The following is a 22,112-nucleotide window of genomic DNA, read 5'->3' as shown; positions in this document are numbered from 1 at the left end:
CATTGCACTCCAGCCTGGGTAACAAGAGCGAAACTACATCTCAAAAAAAAAAAAAAAAAAAAAAGTTAGGTCCAATTTGCTACAAGGCAGAGTGTACTAGAGTTTTGAATCACAGAATACTTGGAAAAAAAGGGTGTTCTTGTCCTGTGAAATGCAAGTATTAAAAATCAACAATAGCTAGAAACAAAAATAAATAATGACAAAAAACCCCCCAAAACCAACAACAACAAAAAACAAACACCCTGTGGTGAGGTGAAAGACATATCAGACTAGGAGTCAGCAAATATAATTTCAAGGTTTCATTTTATTATTAACTAGCCAATTGCATGTGGGCCTTCGTTTCCATACCTAAATTTAAAAAAAAGTAGGAAAAAAAGGGACTGTATTAAGCTGATCCTTATAAATTCCTGACTCCTTTCAGTGCTAACATTTAATAATTCCAAATATTCTATTACTTTGATTATTTAAGGGACAAACTTCAAAAGCTATCTACCATCAATGCATTAGTATGTGTGAAATACTCTAGGTATTTTTATTTTGTATTATATCTAGAGTTAGTACAATTACTCCATTTTTTTCCTTTTTTTTTTTTTTTGGTAAACTGCAGTCAGAATGTATAGTCTCCTATAAGACAATAGTGTTTATATAAGTGGACGGCTGGAACACATCAACTTGCCTACAACATGCTGCTGAGTCTACACACATCGAAGCAAAATTCTAAGGTGCAGGAACTATTGGGAAATTGTAAATTATGAGGTCTACCCTGGGTTCACATATGTCAGTTAGCTTTTTGAGCCTTCTTACCATAGGCTTTTTTTCTACTCACAGTAGGTTGGAGACTTTCAGTTCTAGTCCAAAATGGACTTGTTTTAAAAACAACAGAAAATTTTAATTGGCTCAGAGAGAACCAGAACAATATTTTCATTTTTCTCCTTTAGATTTCCAGCTGGTTAGGTTTTTTTTTTATCTAGTTGAAGGACCCTGGTCATATTTTTCAGTATTCAATCACATGCTTTCTTTAATCACAATAAAATTATCTCACTGCTAATATTTTTTTTCCAGATATCTAGTTACAGTAATAAATACTTATGGATAGAATTTATAATTATTATTTAACAACTAACATTTATTAATTACTTACTACATTCAGAGCACTGTGCCAATCTCTTCAACATACATTCTCTTGTTTAATCCTTATAATAACCCCATTGGGGAGGTACTATTGTTTTTATTCCCATTTTAGAGACAAAAAAGCTGAGCCTCAGAGAAGCTAAATAAATTACCAGTGTTGCACAGTGAGTGAATGGCAGATTCAAACCCAGGACAGACTGCACCTCCATTGAAAACTGTCCAAAATAGTTTCAAATCTTACTGGGTCTTGTAAGTTTTATGGTACAATGGTCCATTATGCTGTTCAACACCCCTTAACAGAAAGATTGATGGAATATATTCTATTTAGAGATTTGCCCTAAGCAAGGTTGTCATTCCTCTTGAATGATATACTTTCTGCTATTACAAAATGAGAGCTGTGCATTTAGCTGTGTTTGTCTTTTTGCCTTTGCTTCCCAGAAACCCAAGCTTTTATTCTTAATTGTGGCAGTGACTCAGATTTTGTGAGTGAACAGCACATCTCTTCTTATTTTATCCTAAAATATCTTGTTATGTATTTCTAATATAGGCCATTCTGAGGCTTCTTCAGCCAAAATAAAACATGAAAACAAAAGAGGTTTTAAGTAATAAAGGCAATGTGTTAGCAAAATAGAATTACATTTTAATTATGATGATATTTTCTTTGGCCAGGTAAAGTCAACCCAATGAGGCAGTAAAATTGAATGTAACAATTAACTCTGACTTTTCATTACAGATGATTCTCAACATATGATGTGGTTACATCCTGACAAACCCATTCATAAATTGAAAATATTTTAAGTTGAAAATGCATTTAATATACCTAACCTACTGAACATCGTAGCCTAGCCTAGCCTACCTTAAACATGCTCAGAACACTTTTGTTAGCCCAGTTGGGCAAAACCATCTAACACAAAGCCTATACTATAGTAAAGTGTTAAATATCTCATGTAATTTATTGAATTGTGTACTGAGAGTAAAAACAGAATGGTCATATTAAAACTCCAAGTACAGTTTCCACTGAACATGTATTGCTTTCCCACAACTGTAAAGTCAAAAGAAAACTTGTAAGTCGGACCATTGTAAGTCAGGGACCATGTGTTTATGCTTTAACACATATTATCTCACTGGATACTCACAAACTTTGAGATGTATTACTTACATCTGCATCTAGCAGAAAACAAAACCAGTGATCAAAGAAAATAAATAACTTATTCAGGGTCATCCAGGTAGTTAAATGGCAAAGCAATAATTTGAAGTCAGTCTTCAGACTCTACTGTACCATTCTAATATTTAGTAAAGCCAGTTTTAATATTTGCAAAAACGCTTAAACTCATAAATTCAGTGACACAAGTTCTTTCCTCTTTCCTCCCTCCCTCCCTCCCTTCCTTTTATTCCTGAGATAGAGTCTCACTCTGTCGCCCAGGCTGGAGTACAGTGGCGCAATCTAGGCTCACTGCAACCTCCGCCTTCCAGGTTCAAGTGATTCTCCTGTCTCAGCCTCTCAAGTAGCTGGGATTACAGGCACCCACTAGGACACCCAGCCAATTTTTGTATTTTTAGTAGAGACGGGTTTCAACATGTTGGCCAGGCTGGTCTTGAACTCTTGACCTCAAATGATCTGCTGACCTCGGCCTCCCAAAGTATTGGGATTACAGGTGTGAGCCACTGTGCCTGGCCTTTTTACATTGTTTATAAAAATAAAACATATTACACCTTTTTCTGGCATTCACTTAACTAGAAATTCAACATGGTCCAACATGGTTCAATGGAACAATTCTTCTATATCGACATGTATGACATTTTGAATTAAATATATATTACTCAAATGTTGATGGAACACTTTTTGACAGATAATATTATGATAATTTACATTATTGTGAATATTTGCTATTTGCCCTTCCTGTATTCATTCTTCTCTCCTAGGGGCATTCGCCACTGCTTCATCCTTCACATCCCAGTCAATGCTTGGGTTAGTTGCACCCTCAGTTCCTGGGGTAAAAATCTTGATTGGCTTAAGTCAATCAATACATTAACACCCTGGCCCAATTCTGAGAAATGTACATAACCCAAATTGACCAGGTTTGATGAAACTTTGGTTGGCTATTCCAGGACAGATGCCATCTCTCTTCTTCGTATTTGAAAGTAAGAAGAGTGTGGTGTGGAGCTGGGGCAGCCACTTTGCTACCTCTAAGGAGGTAAGCCTGAAAATAGTCAATATATCAAAGACTGCCAAGAAAAGGCTGCTGGTGATACCACTTGAGTCCTGAATCAAACTTTGCCTAATGCAAAAACTACCTTGACAGTTCAATTAAGGAAGCCAATAAATTATAAATATAAATGATCTCTTTGTTTAAACCAGCATGAGTTGGGTTATTCATAACATAGTCCTAAATAAAACATCTAATAAGCTACTTAATATCCTTAGGGAAATGTCAGGTTATCAGATTAAGCATAACATAGGTAAAACTAGAAATTCAAAATGGCAAGCTCATGTCTGCAATTTGAGCAATACAAATAGAAACTGATTCATGAGGGGTGGGAGCTGCAGTACAAGCAAAGGAAAAGGGAAGAGGACTCAGGCAAGTGGTGAAGTTTACAGAAGAGCCAGAAGCGGGAAAATGAGCTGACTGCAGATGCATAAAAGGATCAAGGTTGAGTGCTCAGCTGAGATGGGAATCGGTAACGATAATAAAGCCAATGAGCATAACTTATTCTCTAGAACATTTGGAAGCAACACAACACACACATTGTGTATATGTGTAGGACCCAAGCACAGTATATCTTAAAGCACCCCAGCTGATTCTAATGTGCCATAAAGTTTGAGAATCTCTGGAATGGAGGGGGCATCGCTCCATTATAAGGAGCTTTACTCTCTTTATATAACTACAGAGGAAAGAACAGACTGCTATTAAGTCATTCCCCTTAATTTCACTTAAATGTAACATAATTGGGAATAGAAAGATCGATTTTAAATATGAAATATGGAAATACTGTGGAAACACTGCTGTCCACACATGATTTTAATTTCCTGTGGGTACATAGAATACAAAAGATGTGTGAAAGAAACATATACTAGAGCACCTGTGTAAGAGAAACTCTGACCTTGGAAAACATCACCCTCTTTCTTTAAATGAACTTTCATTGAACACCTGTTATGTGTCAGCCACTGTACTAGTCCTCCAGAGCTACATATAGACTTTAGTTAACACAAGCCCTGCCCTCAAAAACTTCAGTTATCTAGGGGAGACACACAATGAGGTCGGGGAAGCACAGAGATTGTGGGAGTGCATGAAAGGGACACTTAACTCCCCAGAGGAGCTGAGAGTAGAGGAAGACAGGAGAGCTCCTAGAAGCTCCTAGAAGCAGCAGCTCTGATTTCTGATGGTGTATTAGTCCGTTCTCACACTGCTATAAAGAACTGCCCGAGACTGGGTAATTTATAAAGAGGTTTTTTGTTTGTTTGTTTGTTTTTTTGAGATGGAGTTTCACTCTTGTTGCCCAGGCTGGAGTGCAATGGCGCAATCTTGGCTCACCGCAACCTCCGCCGCCCCTGCCGGGTTCAAGCGATTCTCCTGCCTCAGCCTCCCGAGTAGCTGGAATTACAGGCAAGCACCACCATGCCCGGCTAATTTTGTATTTTTAGTAGAGATGGGGTTTCTCCATGTTGGTCAGGCTGGTCTCGAACTCCCGACCTCAGGTGATCCACCTGCCTTGGCCTCCCAAAGTGCTGGGATTATAGACGTGAGCCACTGTGCCCCACTAAGGAAAGAAGTTTAATTGACTCACAGTTCCTCATGGCTGGGGAGGCCTCAGGGAAGTTATGATCATGGCAGAAGACAAAGGGGAAGCAAGGCACCTTCTTCACATGACACTAGGAAGGAGAATGAATGCAGGCGGAACTACCAAACACTTATAAAACCATCAGATCTCATGAGAACTCACTCACTATCATGAGAATAGCACGGGGGAAATTGCCCCCATGATTCAATCACCTCCACCTGGCTTCTCCCTTGACACGTGGGGGTTATGTGGATTATAATTCAAGATGAGATTTTGGATGGGGACACAGCCAAACTATATCGTATTGGGAAAGATGAAACAGATGAATGAAGTGACGGTGGCTTCTAGAAACAAAAAACAACTTATGAGTAGACACTGAGACCACAGAGAGTGTAGCATACTGGGGAAAGCATGGAATATGAGGTAAAAGGTAAGGAGCTACTAGCCAGGAAGGGCCTTATGGATCATGCCGGGGCTGTATCCTGTAAGTGACTGAGGGCTACATAAGAATTTTACACAGGGGATCAACAGTCTGGATGGCATTTTTTAAGTATCCCCATCAAAGCAGTGAGAGAATGGATTGGGTTTTGGGAGAAGTCAGTGAGAATGGAAATAGGAAAATCAGTTGGGGAGAGATGAGGAAATTCAGGAGAAAACTGCCACCAAGTGAACCTATAATTTATCTAGATTTGACCTCGTTCTCTTTGTGGCCATTGCCATTGCCACAAAGAGAACGAGGTCAAACCTAGACAAGTTACAGGTATAGATCTGGGAACATGAGAGCAATCAAAAGTAGTGGGTAAAGCAAGTGGGAGGAGTCTAGGATGACATTCTGGTTTTGGTTCAGTAGCTGGAGAGATGTAATATTCATCAAGGTAATAAATACAGTGATGAATTCAGTCCCGGATATAGTGGGGATGGGGTACCATTCAAAAGGAAATGCCCCCGAGTCTGTTGCATGTATGTCTGGGATGCATCTGAGCAGCCATGGCCTACTAAGGAACAGGACTCTATTGTAAATGGGCAGCAGCAACATCAGAGAGACACAAATGAAGAGAAATGTGAAGGAGGAAGCCAGAGAGGCCAGAAGAAACCCTGATAGAGATATATGCTAACAAGCACTATTCCATTATCAACCTATGTCCTGAAAATTACAAAATACACACACACACCTATGTTTAGATAAAGTATTTTGCAATCCTTGAGTGAAGTTTTAAGTACATATCTATTACATATTCAAAATTTATCATGAATACTCGATTTGAAAATGATTTTTCATCCATGGATTTGAAAACCATTTGGCTTTGTTTAAAATGAGAACATGTGCATGTTACAACTGAAGTGAGAACTAGTGAATGTTTAAAGCAACAAGTACAAAAAGAGAAAGCTGAATCACTAATCAGTCCTAGAAAGGTATTCCTAAGACGGAAGTGTTCGCAGCTGCTGACCTTCGGGGGCACTGATTTGGTGATAGCTGGGTAGCAATTTCAATCTGTTCTTCTAAGCCCTAGTGCAGACTGTGATAGTATTTCAGAAGGCGATAATAGGTTTGCCTCAAATTTTCAGAGCAAACTTTCAGGTTTAGACCTTATCTTCTTCAAGTAAGTGAAAGGTTCGTGACTGTAAAGTCATATAAACACATCAAAAATAGGTCTGTGATAAAAGTGGACTTTTACAACATGCGGGAGTGAACTTCACCCATGTGGAGATGCTCATGCAAGAACAAGAATGCTTCAGTTCCTGGACACAGGGCCCCGGAGCAGGACCAGGTTGTACTGTAAAAGACAGGTGGAGTTTTTAACAAGACTCTGACTCGAGCCCTATCAACTAAACTTAAGGCACCAATATCCACACTTAATTTGTAGTACACTCAAAGACCTTCAGAGTTTTCTGTTTTTTTTTGTTTTGTTTTGTTTTGAGATGGAGTTTCACTCTGTTGCCCAGGCTGGAGTGCAGTGCTGCGTTCTTGGCTTACTGTAACCTCCGCTCCCCCAGGCTCAAGTGATCCTTCCACCTCAACCTCCTGAGTAGCTGGGACTACAGGCGCACACCACCACACCTGGCTAATTCTTCTATTTTTTGTAGAGATGGGGTTTCACCATGTTGGCCAGGCTGGTCTCCAACTCCTGGCCTCAAGTGACCCACCTGCCTCAGCCTCTCAAAGTGTTGGGATTACAGGTATCCCAATGCCGTGCCCAGCCACCATTCAGAGTTTTAAAGACACTTATAAGGTGGGGAAAATAATATTAGCCAGAAAACCTGGGCTATCCGTGGAGAATTAAGTCATCTCAGCTAGTCTTGATATCAGCCAGAGTTCATATTTTACACAGCATGCACATCTATACATACACATATATATACACATATACAAATGTACATAAAAACACATAATGTATTTCCTATCTCCTCTTTTTAAAGCAATTAGATCCAGCTGGGAGAGGTGGCTCATGCCTGTAATCCTTTTTATTTTGAAGGGCCAAGGTGGGAGGATCGCTAAAAGCCAGTAGTTTGAGACCAGCCTGGGCAACATAGTGAGACCCTCCCCCTACCAAAAAAAAAAAAAAAACTAACTGGGGATGGTAGTGTGTGCCTGTATCCTAGCTACTCAGAAGGCTGATGTGGGGGGACTGCTTGAACCCAGGAGTTCGAGGCTGCAGTGAGCTATATCATTGTGGCAGTGAGCTATATCACTGTGGCACTGTACTCTAGCCTGGACAACAGTGTGCGATCTTGTCTCTAAATAAATAAATAAAAAAATAAAATACAGTAACAAATCAGTATTACGTCCTACATTCTCAAAGGTTGAAAACAGAGAGGCCTATGCAATATGGAAATATTCAGATATCTATAACCAAACTAACCAAAGCAAAGTCTATAAAGCCAAGTAGTCTAATGTGAGAAAAGTATGAAATTCGAAGAGAAAAGCATAAAGGATATAGACTCTATGAAGTAATAAAGACTTTCTTAAAGCCCATACTCTTATAGCTGAGAAAAAGGAAAAAACTCCTATGAGCTCATGTTCCATTAAAAAACAAAACAAAATGTGGTACTTCAAAAAGAAGGCTTTATTTCTTTACACTTTCTGTAGTGGAAATATATACTGAATAACAATAGTCCAAGACCACGTGATTTGTACAGACAGTGTAATATATTTAAAAATGCAAATTCTAAAATGTAGGACTTACACAAATCTTGCCAAATTCTTATTAGGATCCTGTACAGATTATGTAAAAACATTTTGACTCTTGTTTAGATAAAATATCAACAATATTCTGAAGAACTCTTTCAATTCAAAGTTTTTGGTTTTATTAACAAAGGTTTTTAAATGTTTAAACTGAGCTCCATAGGGCTTAGTTATTTTTAAAATGAAATCAGGTGGTTTGTGAAAGGTCTAGAGGTTTTGTGTGTATGGGGGACAGGAGGGCAGAGGTAAAGACCACGTAACCCCAAAACCCACGACCACTGCAGCTGTTAGGAAGAATTAAGATCTCTATACACACTCTGCTGAAGTTTTAGAAGAGGAAACATATTAATTCCTTCAATCAACAGATATTTACAGAGCACCTCCCACATGTCAAGAACTGCTTTGGTGTTGGGGAAAAAAACAACATTGAACAAAATAGACAAAATCCCTACTTACATTCTAATAACTATAATTTCACATTAAAATAACCAGATATTTATTGAACATATACCATGTGGTGAGTACTAGTGGTAGAGCTGACATTCTAGAAACTATAACTTTACTGCAAGAAGTCATTTATTGAGCACTTACTGTGTGCTAGATGCTATTCTAGATGCTTCCCATTTAATCCCTATGACAAACTTCTAAGGCAAGTATTAGCAAATTTCATTGATTCTAAGATGCACATTATTTCATATTTTAGCATTTCTCAATTTAAGACACCATTGTAATGGGCATTTTTTCCTTAGAGTTATGTAAATTAATGGTGAGTCTTACAATTAATAAGACTTAATAATGGCTTAGAGTCTATGGAATGCAGTATTCTCATTTTACAGAGGAGAAAACCAAGGCAAAGAAAACTTAAGTATCTTGCTGACATCATCTAGCTTGCACGTGGAAGAGTCAGAAATTCTAAAATGTGGATTTTAAAAGTTTAAAATCAAAGACCAAATCACTCTGTTTTTGTGGCTATTTCTAATAACTGAGTGACACGATTCATAAGAGAAATAGAAATTAAAACTATAAGAAGTTATCTTTGTTTCCCTAATAGGGAAAGATTTTAAAAGTTAGTTGACATGGTGTATAGCAGGGGTGTGGGGAAACAAGCGCTGTCTTACATTGTTCATGGGCATATACACTGGAACATCTTGCTGAGTGGGTCTCAGCCAATATCTATCATGATTTAATATGTACACATCTAATATCTAGATATTCACTTCTAGGAATTTATCCTACAGATAATAGTTATACATTGATAAGATGACATGTTTGTGAGATTATACACTGCATAGCACTGTTTGTAAGATCAAAAACATCAGATGCCACTCAAAGATCCACCAGTAAGAGTCTAGTTAAATAAATATGGTGAATAACTGGTATATAATATATACAGCTTTTTTTTAAAAAAAGAATGAGGCAGCTCTTTATGTACTGTTTGAAATTATCTCCAAGATATACTGTAAAGTGAAAAAAGAAACAGAAGACTTTCTAGTATGATGATATTAAAATTTTTAAAAAGCACATATCTATATAAAAACACATACTGACATTTACATGAAGGTATGTATTTGTGTATGCATAAAATAACTCCAGAAGCATATATACAAAACCAGCAACAGTGGTTGCCTCTGGAGAAGAAAACAGGGGTCTCTAGGATAAGGTTACAAAGGGAGAATTTCCTTGAATAGGGTATTAAGTGCATGTATTACTTAATTTATAATTAAAACCAAGCATAAACTTACTTAGGACATTCTCCCACAGCTGTGGTTATTACTCCTGGGACATTCCAACTGTATTAATTTTTGCAAAGACAGAGCACAAAACTGGGAATTAAAAGACTGGGTTTTAGCCCTGTATTTGCTGTGGGATGATGGGTAAGTGCCTTGTATAGTTACAGTATCCAAATTCAAAGAATGGTAAAATACACTTCATATATATAACACATTCGATTCTAGTCCATAATTCAAGGTCTTCGGGGAGACGGGGCCCCTGCCCCAATGGATTGTAAGCATCTTACTCTAGTTATTCTGCCTGCCTCCTAGGAAAAACCTCAAATGTTTGTTAAATGGAAGTGAATTCTATGAGCACACAATGTCAAATAATAAAGGTATATACAAGTCAGAGTGGTAGCAAGAGGTGAGAGCAATCCTCTGTGTGTATCAGAAAAGAGGCAAAGAAGGTGAAATTAAACTGGGTCTTGAAGGATGAGTATTAAATCAACAGGACAAAAAAGCCTCTCTTCCCTGAACAACAGAGGAGGGATGGAGGAGGGCGGTGGGACTCCATGAGCTCTAAGGGCCTTCCCAGCTCTATAGTGTAAGACTCTTATGAGGGAGAATGGATGAACCTTAGATTGAACCTAGTACTGAGTTTTCACATTACTGTCTCCAATAGAAGAGAAACAGGTACCCAAATGCACCATGTTGAAGAGCCCAAGCTCACAACAGAGGAAAAAAAGCAAGAACCCCTAAGAAATTGTGTGGGGAAATGCAAAAGTAGGTGGGATACTAAGAAAATATAAGTATAAAGAATGGTATAAGAAGATCATCAACAAACATGGAAGGAGAAACTGAAAGCAACAAAACCCATGACCACTGCAACTGTTAGGAAGAATTAAGATTTCTACACACACCCTGCTGAGGTTTTAGAAGCGAAAACCTATTAATTCCTCCAATCAACAGATATTTACAGAGCACCTCGCACATGTCAAGAACTGCTTTGGGTGCTGAGGAAACACTGAACAAAATAGACAAAATCCATACTTAAATTCTAATAATTGTAACTTCACATTAAAATAACCAGTTATTTATTGAACATATACCATGTGGTGAGTACTAGTGGCAGAGCTGACATCCTAGAAAGTATAATTTTACTATAAGAATCATAGTCATTTATTGAGCACTTACTGTGCGCTAGATGCTATTCTAGATGCTTTCCATTGAATCCTTATGACAACCCTCTAAGGCAAGTATTAGCAAATTTCATTGATTCATACGTTCTAACAGAAAGTAAACCAGGGAAATGAAGTTCTCAACAGGAAGAAAGAGGAAGGCAGGGGAGGAAAGGAGCAGAGGAGGGGAAGACGGTCGGGACGAAGGGGAGAGGGAGCGAGGCAAATCCTAAAAACATCAGCTATATCCAGTGAAACTTTTAAGTTAGAAATGAAAGTGTCCGTAAGAATTAAAAAGTAAATAATAAAGATATAAATAAGCAGCTTTAAAAAGACACCCTCCAGGGCCACCCGCAAAGCCTAAACTGAATTCGAGATGTCTGTTTTAAGCATTGTAGCTGGATTATTGTTATACTTCAACGTAATTAAAAGTGGAATAGTCTCCTTTCTTACCCATGTGTCTACCACATAACGATAGCTAAATTCAAACAAAGTTGAGTCTTTAAAATTCCTTTATTTTTATTTGAGATATGTGCATTTAAAATGCCTCTGGAATTCTCAAAGGTACCCAAAGGCAGAGTGTTGAATAATGGAAAATATTAACAATCATTAGGAGAAGCTGGTTGACTTACTTTCTTTCCAGATGCTAAAATTCTCTAGTTTCTCAATTTCAAGAGTGTTAACGTATACGTTTAAAAGTGCAATAAATGCTAACTGTAATCATGTCTTCTAAATCTTACACGAAAACCCCAGAGAGAATAAATTATTGGCCCACGGAAATACTTTCATCTCACTATTCTTTGTAAACAGAAATCTGGAAATGGTTTTGTGCAACCCTGAATCTGTGTTGGAGGTTGGTAATCATCTGAGAGTGGCCTTTTAGCTGCTGTTGAAAATATTGCTGAGGAAGACAAAGGCAGACCTGGGGAGCCCAGTCTGCAAACAGCATCAGCCCAAACTACCAATCACAGGACTCTTGACAGTCTTCAAATGTGAGCAGCGCAGAAAAAGGAGGAAAAAGCAGTAACAGCCTCCTCACTTCTCTAGTGGATGCCTATATTCCTTGTTTAAAGCATCAGCAGCATTAATGTTTCTCTGTATGTCTCAATATAAACAACTTCAGCTACAAAGAAGTCATTAATTATATTTGATGATAAAATGTATCACGGAGAAACAAAGTGTACCTTCTGGGGGGTAGGGAGAGATTGGAAAATTCTTCTTCCTGGAAAATATAATATGGACACTTTTAAATTTAATTTTCTTTGTGCCTTCTGAACAATTTTCCAAACAAGTTCCCCAGGTTAAAACTTTGTCAGCATATTTGAGAGAACCAAAGGCAAATTAAAACTTTTTCTTCTTAAATGAACGCATAAAAGTTTGAAAAACTGTAGCTGACACACGTGTTAGCCTTTGATGGGGAGACCAGGTGCATTATATACAAGGATAGGATTAGGAATAGGAAGAAACTTCCTCAGGTCCTTTGTAGTAAACGAAGGGGAAGTTTTACAATCATTTTGTATTTCATTCCATTGTGGGTGCTGTTGTTTGTCTTTCGAGCCTCAATTTGCCCAAGTGGAATGTATAATGCTCACGCAACTAGGGTTTCCAGTTAAAAACAGGGCACACAGCTAAATACAAATTTCAGATAAATAATGAATAAATTTTTTTGAGACAGGGGTCTCTCTCTGTTGCCCAGGCTGGTGTGCAGTGGTGTAATCACAGCTCACTACAACCACCAGCTCCTGGGGTTAAGCAATCCTCCCACCTTAGGCTCCCAAGTAGCTACAGGCGCCCACCACCACACCCAGCTGATTTTTGTAGTTTTTTTTTGGTAGAGATGGGATTTTGCCATGTTGCCCAAGGTGGTCTCAAACTCCTGGGTTCAACAGATCCGCCCACCCTGACCTCTCAAAATGCTGGGATTACAGGCGAGAACCAACTGTGCTCTGCAATGAATGGATTTTTAGTATAAATATGTCCCACATATTGCATGGCACATTCTAAAAAAAAAAAAAAATTTATCTGAAATTTGAATTTAAGTGGGTGTCCCTTATTTTTATTTGCTAACTCTGGCATGTAACAGGACTTATATACCAAGTAGATGGTGTGCTAGCCAAGTTTGTCCTCTGGATGGGGATAAGAAAGGTTGGTAAGCACACACTGGTGGGGAGATACAGGAAAAAAAAACAGAAAGAGTTGTTGGGGCAGGGTATGTATCAAGACTCTGACATCGTCAAGAGAGAAAGAGAATGGGGACACATCTTAACTGGGTGCAAAGACTGATAGCCAAGGACACACCCAAGGCAACTGGTTACAGAACAGGAGGTGACCAGCCCCGGGATGGAGGGGAAGTACTCTGGCTCTTGGCACAGTGACATTCCTCTTTGTCCCTTTGCTAGTTTCTTCCTTATACTAGTGAATTTCATAGAGGAAGTATATAACCAATGATAGTTGAAACACAAATACTTTTAGGCATGGCAAATAATTTGAAAATACAGTAACTGCCATATCTATGTAGACCTGTTGATTAATTTATTAATACTTTTATACTGAATGTTAGCAAAGGATTTCATCATGAACTTTGCCTTTTCCCCATTACTGATATTCCTGGGAGTTCCTGGATGGGGAGGTGCAGGAGAGAGAATATGCTGCTAAGTAGGGTATTCTTAAATGATGACCTAGGAAACTTTCCAATCTCTGCACCGTGACCCCACCTGTCCATAAAAGGCAGTCACAAATGCCATCAACTGAACAGGATGGCATCCTATCTCTTCTCTCCCGCCCTGCTGCCATTTTCCCATCTCCACGTATACTGCTCTGTAATTTACTAGCATACTCACCTTAGAATGTTGGTATAAAGATAAATGAGTTATGTGCATATGTAAAGCTTTGAGAATAGTGCTGGTTACATGGTATGCTTTAAATGGTTGCTTTATTACATATTAATCATCATAATAAAAGTCTACTCAGATTTCAATCTCTTTGTCAATCCTCAGGGTAACTGGCTGAGAAAAATTCTGGCATCTATGGGTCTCTGGATATATCATCTTAAGCGCACTGAATTTCTGCCATTTGTAAATACCTCCATTCTACCCATCTCTGCAGTTACAGTAAGAAAATAAGTTAAACTGATATGTAAAAAATCATGCTGAATTTTTAGAATAATGCCATCTTAAAAAGGCAAAGGAAAAAATATACAAGTATGATACTAAAATTAGGCCAAAATGTATAGGTATAATTGTTAAACATAATCTGCTACTCAAATCACAAGCTGACGAGGGTTAAAAATGAGAAAAATGCCTTTCGATTAGGTTGGTATTGATGAGGATGCAAGGAATGGCTAGGGTTACCCTCTGCTGAAGCAGGAAACAGCTCAGCTATGTCTGCATCTTTGGTAACAACTCTATGGTCACTTTGAGAGGGAAGATACTTTAATAAACAAAAGCACAGATTTTGCACCGAAAGAGCTCTTCAGTATGTCCTTATTTCAAGGCTGGGTCATTCCTTTGGCTTTAGAATGAGGATGAGGAAATGGATTTAACACTTATTGAGGTACTGACTTCCCTGTGTTTCAAGGGCATACCCTGAGCATGGTTTTCGTATAAGGACATGTATCAATAAAACAATAGGGAATCTCATCAACTAGACATTTATTCAATTGTTCCTGATATTTAACAACATCCCTAAAATTACTTTTTAAACACTTTTTTATTTTTGCCAAAGATGAGAAATAGAGTTAAGTGCACAAATGGCTTTGGACAATCTGCTGCAGAGAACTGTTTTCAGCATGGCATAAACATGCCAAATCAATAACTTGTTTCTTTATCTGCACGTGCCATGAAAACCTGGCTATCATAGAGTGCCGGATCCATTAAAAACTGAATTTGCTATTTCCAGACAGCAGATAGCTCAAAGCTCAACAGGGCCAGCAGGCAAGAATCCAAACCCACATCTCTCTCTCTCTAGAAAAACAACTCAAAGCACTCTGTTGCTACATTATGTTATTCAAAGCACAGGAGATAATGAAGGCTTGACAATACCATGGCTCTCAGGATTGAGTCAAATGGCCATTATTCTTCAAACATAAAGAGCTGGGTGAAGTGACTTTTGTAATCTTAAATCACTAGACAAATCTGATTAAAAGAGAAATGTAAATCAGTAAGTGACATCTGAAATGAAACTGTCCCTTTTCCATATTTAAGAAACTTGATGTCACAGAGACGCCTAGTCTTTGAGGGAAGAAGGAATGGTGATATAACCCAAGGCTTTTGATATAGATTTTTGCTGTATGCCTCTGCCCAAAGCTGTAGAAAATATTTTACATTTTTATTATATAATATTTTACTGTACACTAGTAGATATGAATTCCCTGTACACTAGCAGATACGAATTAACAACAGTTCTTAAGGTAGTCATAGGAAGTGTGATTATTGAGATATATATCAATATTTTTTGTATATTTAATACTACAATTAAAAATTCATTGTCCTGATACACTACTTAAAATTATCCCACTCAAGTTATGCCTAGTGCCGTCTTTTATCTTTTCTTTTCTTTTTTCTTTTTTTGAGACAATGTCTTGCTCTGTCATTGAGGCTAGAGTGCAGTGGTGCGATCACAACTCACTGCAGCCTCAAACTCCTGGGCTTAAGCCATCTGATCCTCTTGCTTCAGCCTCCTGAGTAGCTGGAAACACAGGCACATGCCACCACACCTGGCTAATTTTTAAATCTTTTGTAGAGACAGGGGTCTCCTTATGTTGTCCAGGCTGGTCTCAAACTCCTAGGCTCAAATGATTCTCCCATCACAGTCTCCCAAAGTACTGGGATTACAGGGATGAGCCACCATATCCAGCTTAGAGGACTCTTTCTTTAAGATAAAAATATAATAAAAATCTCAAAGACTAATATTTTATAGCATCTAATTAAGTAAATAATTTGGGGTGATAATGATTCTACTTTCCTCATCTTTTATCTCAAACACATTTTTTTTTGTTCCTTACCGAACTATCAACACTTATTCAACCACTCTTTCGATGCTTTTTTTTTTTTTTTTTTTTTGAGACAGAGTCTTGCTCTGCCGCCCAGGCCAGCGTGCAGTGGCGGGATCTCAGCTCACTGCAAGCTCCACCTCCCAGGTTCACGCCATTCTCCTGCCTCAGCCTCCCGAGTAGCGGGGACTACAGGCACCCGCCACCACGCCCGGCTAATTTTTTGTGTTTTTAGTAGAGACGGGGTTTCACTGTGTTAGCCAGGATGGTCTCGCTCTCTGGACCTCGTGATCTGCCTGCCTCGGCCTCCCAAAGTGCTGGGATTACAGGCGTGAGCCACTGCGCCCGGCCGGAGCTTTTTTTTTCTTTTTCTTTTATATATGGGCTCTTGCTCTGTTGCCCAGGCTGGAGAGCAGTGGTGCAATTATGGCTCACTGCAGCCTGGACTGCCTGGGCTCAAGAAATCCTCCTGCATCAGCCTCTCAAGTACCTGGGACTACAGGCACACAGCACCACACCTGGCTAATTTTCTTTTTAAAACATTTTTTGGCCGGGCACGGTGGCTCACGCCTGTTAAGTCCAGCACTTTGGGAGGCTGAGGCGGGTGGATCACCTGAGGTCAGGAGTTTGAGACCGGCCTGGCCAACATGGTGAAACCCCACCTCTACTAAAAATACAAAAAGTTAGCCGGGTAGGCTGAGGCAGGAGAATTGCTTGAACCCAGGAGGCAGAGGTTGCGGTGAGCTGAGATCAAGCCACTGCACTGCAGCCTGGATGACAAGAGTGAAACTCCATCTCAAAAAAAAAAAAAAAAACAAAAACAAAAACAAAAAAACCAAAAAACCCCATTTTTTGTAGAGATGGGTTTTTGCTATGTGCCCAGGCTGGTCTCAAACTCCTGGCCTCAAGTGGTCCTACTGCCTCGGCCTCCCAAAGTGCTGAGATTATAGGCATGAGCCACCATGTTTAGCCTATTATTTCTTTTATTCGACCACTCTCTGTAGTAATACTTCATTTACCCTACCTTATTAAGAAGCAGCAGTTCCTGAGACTTTTCAAGGTAAGTAAAAGTTATTTCTAAAATACCAAAGTTTCTAAAAATTCTATTTTTAAACAAAACATCTGTTTCCGAATGTAAACTGATCCCAATTATTTTACCCTAAAGCTACTGAAATATATAGGGATATCTGGGTATTTGGGTCCAAATTAAGTGGTCTTGGGCAGCTGCACTTTCGGAGTTCCTCTGTTAATGACTTACAGTTTTTATGGCCCGTCCTTGCTTTCATTTAGGATGCTGTCACTTCTTACTAGAGCTCTGACTTTTTGAAGCAATAACTACCCTCTTTTACCTGCTATTAGTGTTGACTGTGTTTTGGGAAACCAGGCATCAGTTTGAACTGATTTGTTTTAAAAAAAGATTGAACTGTTTGTGGATGAGGGACTGAAGAAGTAATGAGGTGGGTGAGGAGAATTACACAATAATTTTAACAATCTGGGCCCAAATAGGCTTTTTTAGAGGTTCTGAGCTGTTTTAAAAAGGTGAGATTGCTGCACAAAAGATGCTCTGGTTGAGTAAAGCACTAATGTTAGTTTTCTTTCTACTCATAGGCTAACTTATCAAGTGCATAAATACATACATGTTTAATGACATATATGAATTTGCTTCTAGTTCAGTTGATACATGCATATATATGTAGAAAAGTAATTAAACAATGACAGTTATCAAAAGAAAAAGAAAAGCCCAGTTCACCAACACAGGAGCTAGATGACAATGTTTCTTCTCAAGTGTGTCCATTGACATGTATATGCAGAAAAATTATTAATATAACAAGCCACTAAAAGAAAGCAAGAAGCCCACTTCACAAAATACAGAAAAATAGTGATGACCTGTTAAAGACTCACTTTTAGTGGTGGAGTGTGCACTAATTCATGCAGATTAACTGTGTTTGCAGATGTTAAAAACCACTGTAGATGTAAATAGAACTTTTTCCTTCCAAGCATTTCAATTTTTTAGAATAACTTTTCACAATAGCAGATTATAAACATGTGTGTTTGGCTAATAAACCTAGATTTCCCCCTAAACACATAATTCTGATAAAATCTAACAAAAAAGAAAGAGAGAAAGAAACAGGAAAACATTTTTATGTGCAGAGAAATGTCTTCTTCAGGCCAAGGACAAACAGCACATGCTAATTTGCATGGTTTTAATAAAAGTGTTCTAATTATAGCCTACTCTAACTTACCCGTGATTTATCAAAAGAAAAAAAAAATCAACTCCAGGTTGGACTTTTTGTGACCTGGAAGCTCTCTGGCCCTGTAACCCTCCTTGGTACTTAGTATGGTGTGTTTCAGAAACTATAATACAAGTTATGTTCATTACCTGTTTATTAAAATGACAAAGGAAATAACATAATGCATAAAATATAACCAGATTATCTGCTACTTTGGATTACCTTTACTAATGTTCTCTTTTAGAAGGACAGATAAATGGGAATTAACTTTTGTCAAGCCCTTTTGTATGAGTCTTTATTTATTATAAGAATTCCTGAAAACAATTTAAGAAATGGACATGCAACCAGAGGCAACAAACAAAAATGAAATTCTTCTAGTCTCAAGCAACATTTCTTAGTGCAAGAAATAAAGTATTTTCTAAGCCTTATTCTGGGTACACATTTTGCTCTGAGCTTTATTTGCTTTTTGCAACAGCGTTTAAGAGAAAACCAACTGACCATTTACAACCTAAACAATGGCTTTGGGGTATGATTAAGAAGTGCACCTGGGCTCACTCAAACAACACGTTTGTTTAACCTGGTGACTTTCCTGTGTCTGGGGTCAGGCAGGAGCAATCTTGGTTGGGGGAAGGAAAGAAGAGCAAATACAACTGACTCACTGAGAACAAAATGGTTGCACTAACTACCCTTTGTAATTACAACTGTTTTAACAGTTTCTAGTAGGCAAGGCTGTCATTTAAGTGACCCACTATAATTTGGGATGAAACCCCAGGAAATTATGCCAACTTTAGAATAGGAGTTGCATTTCTGAGTTTACTCAGCATGATGAATCCACTAAAATGCTGACTATTCTTTTTTTGGCATAAACTTACGTCAAGGGGAAAATGAACATTAAAATGAATATAGCTAGAGAGGCAAACTGTCACAACATTCACTCCCAGGAGCAGACCACAGTTTATTTTACTTTTTGTATCTTTCTATTATGAAACATTTCAATCATATAGAAAAATGCAGAATAAAATAATGAACACCCCCCAAACATCATTTAGTTTTGATAATCACCAACACATGGGCAATCTTATTTTATTGTACCCTATCCACTCTGCTCTTTGAAATTATTTTTAAAAAAAATGTTCTTTTAGAGACGGGGTCTTGCTCTGTTGCCCAGGCTGAAGTAAAGTGGTACAATCATAGCTCACTGTAACTTGAAATCTGGGGCTCAAGTGATCCTCCTGCCTAAACCTGTTCCCGGTAGCTAGGACTACAGGTGTGCAATACCATGCCTGGCTAATTTTTAATTTTTTTTTTTTAAATAGAGACAGAGTTTCACAATGTTGCTCAGGCTAGTCTCAAACTCCTGGGCTCAAGCGATCCTCCAGCTTCAGACTCCCAGAGTCCTGGGATTACCGGCATAAGCCAAATACACCAGCCTACATTAAAGCAAACCCCAAACAACTGATGTTGTATTTCATAAAAGCTTTCACTGACAATATATGTATATATTTTCATAAGGATCACGCCAGAAATCTCACTGAGCATGAGATGTCTAAACCAACTTTAACCACATCTTGTAAAACACTTTACACTAAAACCTATCTGCCTAGAAAACCAATTTGCTTGAATATAAGTGGGTAATTAAAATGACAAAATAACTTTAAACACAACCCTCTATTAATTTATGGGGAGGAAAATAGCAACATTCTCAGATTGGGAAAATAGTGCATGTTACTTTATCCCTATGGTTCTAGTCTTTGTGGACATTCCAATCAGTGAGAGACAATATTAAAAGTAACATGGATAGATTTGCCTGGATGGAACTTAGAAAAGTAGGTAAAGGCTAATAAGGGGGCCGGGAGCTGCCTGGAATAAAACTTTTCCATTTTCCTTCACTACTGTACATCCAGAATAAAACAGAATGCCAACAGACCAAAACTTAGGAGCTTCAAAAGGCACTCATCAAGCAGTCTAGCTATTTACAATAATTTATTACCAATCTTAAAGATCAAAAGGAACTCCATCAAGCATTTAGATTCAATTCCTCACTGCCTGATGACTAAGTTGTAGAGGAATGAAGGGAAGCCAAAATAATCTGAGGTGACTTTGATACAATGCCACAAAGGATATGAGGAGGAAGCCGGTAGAAGCTGCAAATGGCTAGGTTCCATTAAGAGTTCTAATAAAAGAAGAATGGAATTTCCCTTAACTGCGAATTTAAAAATGTTACAAGTGGGCGAAATTTAGACAAGCCAGGCAAAACCTCTGATTTGCCATCGCCTTTTTTGTTGTTGTTGTTAAATGTTAACTTTAGCCACTGCTGCACTTACGTTCATTAAGTGGCTTCATCTAAAAAAAAAATGCAACGTTACCTTCAGAAATCTGGCCAATCTCATTCCTTTTGCTGTTGTATTACTTATCAGCCTGCTCCTTCTGTCTGCATTGTCAGACCCTATTGGCTCTCTCAATCTCTTTCAAACAAATTGCTGCATTCTGCAATGTGATTGATTTAGCTTGAAAAATGTAACTTGGAATGATATAAGTTTTAGTATTACATATCACCATGGTCACATGAAGCATAAACATCTCTTTTACGAGTTTTTGGTGCTTAAGTCAATTGGTCACTATAGAAACACTAGAAGCTAGTGTTTCAAATTCTTTCAACTTCTATGAACTGGCACAATTTTTCCCTCCTGAATCCAGACATCTCTGTATTTTCAGCCGAGGAAAGTAGTTTTCACACTACTTATTTTGGCTAGTTAAAAAATCCCTACCACATGTCTCCCTGTAAATTCATAGATAAAGATTTAAGTTTATATTAGCATTTCAACTGTGCAAATTTTTTGTTTGCTTCTGAAATCACCTCGAATTAACAGATTTACTGGAATCCTACATGGTTTAGAAGTTTTGCACAAGTCTCAGAAACCTTGTAATCTATTTCCCCATGAAGATGTGGAGTTAAGCATTTTCTTAAAAATGGCTACATATTTTTTTCTTTTTGAAAGAGTGCTTATCTTTTACAAATATATTGTAAAATACTTACAAGTGAAAAGATGTCTAGGAATTTTTCAAACATGAGGGATGGAGAATGTAGGGTATAAATGAAACAGACTGACTATGAATCTATGAAGCTGTGGGATGGGTACATGTGGGTAGTCACGTTATTTGGTCATTTTCTGTGTAGCAAAGCTCCAGGCAGTAGATATTTCAGACATGATGCTATGTACTAATTTTTATTAGGATTTTCATTTAGAAAAATAACTTTCTGTCAGGAGGAATGAAGAATCAAGTTTTGCCGTCAGCATTTCAATTATCTTTACCAATCCGAAACCCAAGTTCCTCCAGTACAGTGTTTGGAAAGAAAAAACAAAAACCAACCAACCAAAATACACCCCAAAATGTGTCTTTTCACTGTCTTTGAGATTTCAGTGCCAATATGTAACTAGATTTCAATGTGAATAAAATATAATTATTATAGTTCAGAAATATAACATTTCTGTTTTCTTTAAAAGGGATAAAAAGCTAAAAAATTTAAATTGAAATATAAATGTAATTGGTAAGTGTATTTCAGAATCACCGTATGTTGGTGAAAATTGTACTATACATTTGGAAAGACTTTAATACTTAATATGCTATTAACATGCTTCTCTTACCTTGTGATCATATGGACTGTAAGAATGAAATACCCGAGAAAGATCTTTTGTCCTTTGCTTTTTCTGTGAAAAATAAAAAAACCAACATACAAACAATTGAGTTGACAGCAGATAAAAAATATACATGTGTGTATATATCTCTACATACATAAAGTTTTTTTTTTTTTTTTTTTTTAAGAGATTCTTCCTTTGTGGAGGCTGAGAAGACACAGGGATGCAACTAAAAACCAAAGTCACTTTATGGTTATGTGACCATAAA

The 22,112-nt window shown here is 37.9% G+C and overlaps 1 protein-coding gene across 2 annotated transcripts in view; it reads right to left on the bottom strand.

Moving 5' to 3' along the window:
- The window catches only part of CDKAL1 (CDKAL1 threonylcarbamoyladenosine tRNA methylthiotransferase), a 695,935-nt gene that overhangs the window by 101,952 nt on the left and 571,871 nt on the right, over positions 1-22,112 (bottom strand). For both annotated transcript variants that reach the window (XM_019030135.2, XM_055391283.2), the window contains exon 13: positions 21,854-21,916. In XM_019030135.2, coding sequence (XP_018885680.1) covers positions 21,854-21,916 — 63 coding nt within the window. The remainder of the gene's footprint in view (positions 1-21,853; positions 21,917-22,112) is intronic.

Source organism: Gorilla gorilla, chromosome 5, assembly GCF_029281585.2.
Source record: "Gorilla gorilla gorilla isolate KB3781 chromosome 5, NHGRI_mGorGor1-v2.1_pri, whole genome shotgun sequence".
NCBI classification, from domain to species: domain Eukaryota; kingdom Metazoa; phylum Chordata; class Mammalia; order Primates; family Hominidae; genus Gorilla; species Gorilla gorilla.
The sequence above is the reverse complement of the archived record's forward strand: the minus strand, read 5'-3'. Positions and strand labels throughout refer to the sequence as shown.